A 7,062-nucleotide genomic window follows, 5' to 3' on the forward strand; every position below is an offset into this window, starting at 1 on the left:
CCAGCTTGTTCACCTGACAGACTAACTTGCTCAAGCCTCAATTTCAACAATGTAACTTGTATAACAAGACCTATCTGAAGGCCTTAAGAGTTAGTAGGCCCTCAATAAAAACTACATTTCTCTTCCTTTCATCCTCAAATTAAATATCAGCGAAGGGCCAATTCTATTTAAGCATTTGTTGGGCCTGTACTAATAAAAGCCAAGGGAGGATATGATGGGGCAGTCAGTCAAACATTATTCAATGTAACTGGAAATGAACATTTTCAGTCTCCCAAATTCATCATTTCAAAAATCAGCTTATAGGCTAAGGGATTATACCTTTAGTTTAAGATTTATAATTACTAGTATTATTTCTCAAATAGAAAACTTTATCATCAAATGCACTGAGTGCATGCATAATTTTTCACTTATATTATCTACAGTCTTCTGTTTTACTTTTCCCTGTGGTAAAAGACACAGAACCATTCTTGAAAAGAAGTGTTCCTTCCTCTCCCTTCACCCACACAACTAACTGCCAAGAAATTTTGATTCATACTTCTCTCTAAAAGGAGGAAGAAAAATTGGAGCCTTTCTTCTCAACTTTACAAGGCTGTGCGTATAATTCATATATTGAGTTAACTGATACCAACTCAAGTACGTTTTATCCATTTTATGGATTACTCACAACTAGTAATTTATTAATGAAGGCAAGTTACCCTGAGCGAATATTAGGAAACCAAATATTTAAAAAGAAACAATCTTTAGGAATTAGATTGTATAATCCACTGCTTCCCTCACTGGCAAATAAAGCATAATTATTATATTAGAATTCTATTAATCAGTTGGTAAAATTCAACTTAATTCAGGTAGTCTTTTATTCCATCTTAAAGTTTTAACACAAAAAAAACACTTCACAAAGCTCATCTGCAAGGTGGAACCAGGATAGGAACCCTAAGAAGAGATCTTTTGGTAATATAGAGTACTATAAAATATGAGATTTCAGGTAAAAGTTGGTAATATGAAAGTATGTCAGTATAACAGTCGTAATTTAGCAATATAAAGGTTACTAAGCTCTTCCTAGTTACTTTTATTTCCTTGGATAATTTAGGAGGTAGTGGAGTTTTATAAAATAGTCAACTTCTTTTGTTCTTAAAATAATTTACTGTCACTATTGGGACACTGTATTTCACAAGCTAAATTTATTCATTTGTTCTTGAAGTTGGTTTCAAGAAATAGAAGGAAAGTAATTAAAAGTTCTCCAAAAATGTTCTGGCCCTCAAACTAAATTTCACATTCTACAGCAAATAAATTTACAAAGCTAAATGTAACCAAAGCCAAGGTGCTCATTAATGATATAAAAAGCAAAATATAGATAAAGATAGACTTTCTGCCTGTGACTCTATTAAAAAGATCAATTGTAACATAATTTTACATAAGTTTAAAACTCCTACAGGTAAATAATCTACTGAAAACATGGTTTCTACATGTAAAACAGAAGACAAGCTCTGTAAAGACACAACCTCTAAATTCTGAATGCCAATACCAAAAAAAAAAACCGATTTTTTTAAGAAAGTTACTAAACAGAGAGCAATGCCAAAGGAAACTCACATATCCCGTATAACAAGACAATTTCCACCATCAAACAAACTTACCTATTCTGGAGAAGAGGGGGATGAAATCTCTCTAAAAATGTCAACCCCACCCTTTTTTCCAAGCAATCTCTCAATGCTTGGAAAGACATAAAATCAAATTTCAGCAAACATGATGCTCATTTCTGCTTAGCTTTATTTCTTACTTGCTACCAGAATGAAATTAATGGCTAACTTTAATATGTAAAGGATCCAAGCAGTTTGGATCCTTTACATATTCACTCGTTTAATTACTATCCGGATTTGATGGTAAAGAAACTAAGGCACAAAGAGGTTAAGTAATCTGTTTAAGATAACACAGCTAGGAGTAGTGGAATCAAGATGTGAATCCTATACATCCAAGATAATAAACAAAGGAATGAGATGGAAAAGGATTAATTAAATTTTTTCCCAACCCAAGAGTTTGCAAAATAATAGTGCTATGAAACAGAACAAAATGTTAAACTACAAATTACGCAGATATAAATGTATAGATTACATAAATTTTATCCCTGCACAAATATGGTACTTTAATATTTGATTATGCTTAAAGGTTCTAAATACATCAAATCGTTGTGGCTGTCGACCAAGTAAGTAATTTACTGTCACTGTTTAGACACTGTTTTGTTGTCTTTTTTTTTTTTTTAACAGACTAAATAAAATACACTATAATTTAAAGGAAGGGGGGGTGGTGGTGATGTAACGAGAGCAATACTTTCAGGAAAGCTACTTTCTCTATTAGCAGTTTATCAGAAAAGAGCTTGTGTGTATCGGGGAAAGGGGGTAAGAAAAGGAAAGATGACAATCCCATGGCCTTAACCCCACTTCCCAAAAAAGTAACTAAATCACTGTGGGTCAGCGCCTAAGCCAACTGGAGAACTGGCCCAGCGGGATCTCGTGAGGGGATGACAGGAGACCCTAGCAGAGGGGGAGGGGTGGCGATGACAGGAGAGGGGGCGGTAGAGAGATGGCACGCCTCCCATATCCGAAAAAGGGGAGAATACGGGGGGCAAGGGGCGGAGAAGGGAAGGCAAGATATGTTGCCAGAGACTCCAAATGAGGTGACAAGAAACAGGATAGGAAACACAAGAAAGGCGGGACCCTCGGGCAGAAAGGGGTCTATCTGGGGCAGGGGAGGCTTGTCAGTACAGAGCTTTCCTGCCAGCTGACCCTCCGGTCCAGCCCCTCCACCCCGGACAAACTCTCACTTTCTCCACAACCCTAAACCTGCGCGGGTCATCCCGAACCCGCTCCCCGCCCCCCACCCCAAGCCGGATAGGTGGAGGGGGAAGCTTCATCCTCACGCTCCTCGCTGCGCCGGTGGCGCGAGCGCCGGACACAGCCCAGACTCGGGGACGAGAAGAACAGGGGAGGCAGGGAGGCCCAGGACCGGCTGACAAGTCCGGGCGGGCGGCCGACGGGCGCCTCACCTGACAGAAGCGTCGGCAGTAATCCCGACTGCTGATCCCGACGCCGCCGCCACCACAGCTGCCGCCGCCAGCGCCGCCTCTGCCGTCGCCCGCAGCTCTAAGCCCGGCGGGGCCTGGCGGGGACTCCACAATGGCCACGAGCTCTTCTCCGAGGCGTTCGGCCTCCTGGTCGCTCTCTTCCTCCGCCATGAGGCTCTCGCCGCCCAGCGCGTACCAACCCCTGCGCCGCCGCCGCTGTAGCTGCCTCGGCTAACCTCCTCCTCCTCCTCTAGTTCCCTCCCCCTTCTCTCCTCCCCAAACGGACAGGGGGCTCTCGGCTGGCTCTACTTCCGGCTCCGCCCACCCACGCCCCCAGTTTTCATTGGAGAACGCTAGCCGCCAATCATGCACATGTCCGCCCTTCCACCACTATTGGTCAAATTTTCCGTCTGTTTGATAGACTTGCAGTCCGTTGGTCAATGTTGCTCGGCGGTTGCTGGGGACCGCCTACGAGCTCTGCCACTGGCGGCGCAGGAGGACGGGGCGCGGCGGGGGACACGGCGGCCGCCGCGGGGCTCGATCGGGCAACAGCGGCGGCGACGGCGGCGGTGGCGGCGGCGACTGGTCCTCCTCCCTCACCCTATTGCTCCTCCTATTCTTCCTCCTCCTTTCCTTTCCGGCCGTGTATCGTCCACTTCCCCTAGCGACGGCCCAGATCCTACGGTACCGTGGAGCTAGGGAGGCCGAGGGTGGGCCCGGCCGTTGGTGCGGGCTTTGGGCCCGGGGCCTTCCGTCCCGAGCGGGAGCCGGGGGGCGGGGCCGGGGCGCCGTTGTCGGCGGGAGGAAGAGGGAGGGGACGGGAAGCCTGACAGCGGCCGCCTCCGCCAGGCGCCTGCCGCCTCCTCCCTTGAGACTGCCGCCAACTCGGCTGTCGAGTTCCCGGGCCCACGGCCGGCAGCTGGGACTCGGCCCTGCCCAGCTAGCGGGCAGGGGCGGTGAGACGCCGGCGTGCTGGGCTCCGCGCGGGAGGAGGGAGTCTAGACGCCAGGAGCGTCGCGAGCCCCGCCTTTCCCTCCTCCCGATCCCTGGGGCCGGGGCGCGCGAGGAGGCTCAGATCGGGGCAGAAGACTGAGGAGGGACTGTGCTGAGGAGAGCTGGGGTAAACGTTGTGATCCGGATTTATGGACCTAGCTAGGGTGATTTTAAACACACCTGCGTGGTGGCTGTCTTGCACGTTCTTCGTTTTTTTCATCCACCCTTCTTCCCCCTCCTCCATTTTTTCTTTCCGTTTGTTTTTCGTGTTTTACAGTAAAGGCATGACTTCCCAGCACCTCAGGGAAAATAGGGTGCAAGCCCAGAAACTGTTTCCCCATCACCACTTGTTGAAAAACTGATTTGAAGGCATATCCGGGTTTGAACAAACGGAAAGTGCCAGGATTTAATGCGTCTTTGGTTTTGCGCTGGAGACCCTTCACTGCTAGGTATCAAGACGAAAAAACTGGAAACTCATCCGGTAAACATTTAAACTTGAAAACTTATGATGAGTTTTATTTTTATCGAGTAAATGATTTGCTTGTTTTCTTTTGTTGGCCAATTACTGCCCTTAACTTTTTAACTTCCTCGTTTAAAATATCTATACTTCTATGGAAAACACTTTTGTTCTTCGGTTCTGTAAACTCGAGCAACCTCTACTGGGTAGATACTTGCCTCTGCAGTAACACAAATATACCAGAAAACTTACAAGCTTTTGTAATGAATAGGCCTTTCACATTAACACAAGTGACTGCGTGTTTTATGCTTCGGAGAATAACGAACATGTTAATTGTTTACAGTTTGAAATCCAAAGATAGAAGACTTTAAACATAGAATGATTTAAGCATTACTAGGCACAAATATGTAATGTTTTTCATAAAGAGCTTGGAACTATTCATTATAATTGGGACTGACTTGGTATAAGATTCTGCAACACATACCATAAAGTACAAATATGTGTAATGGTAATTCACTGTTAAAGTACGCAGGAATTGTCTTCTGCAATTGAAAACCTATAGCCTAAATAATATTTGACACATGAGAGCCTTGGGTTAACAGATTTTTATTGGAAAAAAAAAGAACAGAATTAAACCTATTAAAGCCTAAACCTTCCAAGAATACTGTGAAATGTTGAGTTCTCTGAGGTTATGGCCACAGATGCCTAATACATAAATTCTTTTGAGAGAGATTTCATGTTAACCAGTTGTGAATTGTGTAGCATAGATTAATGGAATACTCCAATGTTTTTGATTATGCTTATAAAGGGTAGTTCTTCAGAACACACCTGGGAATTTTTCTCTAGTGTATTTAAATGGAACAGAATTCCATCCTGAAATCTATCAAATTCACTTCAGTTTCTTTTATCTGGACTAATGTAAGAGTTTAATCCAACAAATGGTTATCATTTACAACCTTTGTTATCTCAAGTTTTCAGTGCCCGTAACCTTATGATTTTGGCAATGATCAGAAAAACCTGTTGTTGGGATAAATTGAGAAATTATTGTTTCTGAGTTAAATATTTGTGAAAGTAATCACTTATTATCCTATATCAAATAAATTGTGATTGAGCATCCATCATGTACTAGATACTGTATTAAGTTCTTAGTTTTGGTCTAACTTAATAGTTAATAAATGAAATAAATATTCGCAAATGTAAACATTACTCTTCAATGTAAACAAAAGTGTTAGAAAAGCTACTTTGCATAGCTTGACTGTCATCACCTTTTGGAAAGGTGTCTTAGTAGAGGTGTATATACATTAAATAAAAATGACTAATTTGAGCTCTATATTTTGACTGTAAAATTTAATGTGATTGTTGCTGCTTTTAATCACATTTGGCCTGTGTCCTTTCTTGACTTTTCCTCTTTATTCTCAGAACAACTTTAGAAGTTATATTCATCTCCATATAGAATTATACCAGCTTAATGGCTCACCTGTTTGAATAAATTTTGTACATAATTCCTTGAAGTTGTTTTCCTAAAATCTGTTGTCCCAGAATTGTGACAGGAACAAAGTTCTTTTAAAATTGAACATACATCTAAATTAGATGAGATTCATACAATTGATACTATTAATGTAGATCTAAATTAGATGAGATTCATACAATTGATACTATTAATGTAGACCTGTAGTTAGATTTTTCTAAAGGATAGTGACATCTATGATAGTTGGAGTTCTTTTTTAATAGTTCTAATTTAATTTCTTCAAAATCAAGGAAGGAACTTATTTGGTACTAGTAACTTGCTCTGGTTTTCCCTCCCCTTAACATATTTCAGGTAAGTTAAGACTTATTAGATAAGTCTATTAATAATACTTTGAATTAAATTTTCTGAAGCCTTTAATCTCAAAATGTTTATACCTGCCTTTTATTTTTGCTTTCTGCATGAGGTGTTATAACACTTACCTTTGTTTCTCTTGTCTTGAAAGAACCCCATTCAAAGTCCGGAATGGAGCGATTTGTAGTAACAGCACCACCTGCTCGGAACCGTTCTAAGACTGCTTTGTATGTGACTCCCCTGGATCGAGTCACTGAGTTTGGAGGCGAGCTGCACGAAGATGGAGGAAAACTCTTCTGCACTTCTTGCAATGTGGTTCTGAATCATGTTCGCAAGTCTGCCATTAGTGACCACCTCAAGTCAAAGACTCATACCAAGAGGAAGGCAGAATTTGAAGAGCAGAACGTGAGAAAGAAGCAGCGGCCTCTGACTGCATCGCTTCAGTGCAACAGTGCTGCGCAGACAGAGAAAGCCAGTGTGATCCAGGACTTCGTGAAAATGTGCCTGGAAGCCAACATCCCACTTGAGAAGGCTGATCACCCAGCAGTCCGTGCTTTCCTGTCTCGCCATGTGAAGAATGGAGGCTCCATACCCAAGTCAGACCAGCTGCGGAGAGCATACCTGCCTGATGGATACGAGAATGAGAACCAGCTCCTTAACTCACAAGATTGTTGACAAGGAGGTCACCACCAGTGTGATCAAGATAAATAATGTGGAGTATTAAAAGTTATGTGTTGA

The 7,062-nt window shown here is 42.7% G+C and overlaps 2 protein-coding genes across 3 annotated transcripts in view; one reads left to right on the forward strand and one right to left on the reverse strand.

The window, feature by feature from the left end:
* Nucleotides 1-3,335, reverse strand: part of ZNF654 (zinc finger protein 654) — an 89,402-nt gene extending 86,067 nt beyond the window's left edge. For both annotated transcript variants that reach the window (XM_020890540.2, XM_020890539.2), the window contains exon 1: nucleotides 3,038-3,335. In XM_020890540.2, coding sequence (XP_020746199.2) covers nucleotides 3,038-3,226 — 189 coding nt within the window. In that variant the 5' untranslated portion in view covers nucleotides 3,227-3,335. The remainder of the gene's footprint in view (nucleotides 1-3,037) is intronic.
* Nucleotides 3,336-3,540: 205 nt separating this feature from the next.
* Nucleotides 3,541-7,062, forward strand: CGGBP1 (CGG triplet repeat binding protein 1). The gene is made up of 3 exons (XM_020890537.2): nucleotides 3,541-3,739; nucleotides 4,326-4,529; nucleotides 6,476-7,062. The coding sequence occupies exon 3, from the start codon at nucleotides 6,496-6,498 to the stop codon at nucleotides 6,997-6,999; it is 504 nt and encodes a 167-aa protein (XP_020746196.1). The 5' UTR covers nucleotides 3,541-3,739; nucleotides 4,326-4,529; nucleotides 6,476-6,495; the 3' UTR covers nucleotides 7,000-7,062.

Source organism: Odocoileus virginianus, chromosome 25 (genome assembly GCF_023699985.2).
Source record: "Odocoileus virginianus isolate 20LAN1187 ecotype Illinois chromosome 25, Ovbor_1.2, whole genome shotgun sequence".
NCBI lineage: Eukaryota > Metazoa > Chordata > Mammalia > Artiodactyla > Cervidae > Odocoileus > Odocoileus virginianus.

Coding starts and splice junctions, on each gene's coding strand:
- CGGBP1 (XM_020890537.2), top strand. CDS start 6,496: ATGGAGCGATTTGTAGTAACAGCACCACCTGCTCGGAACCGTTCTAAG.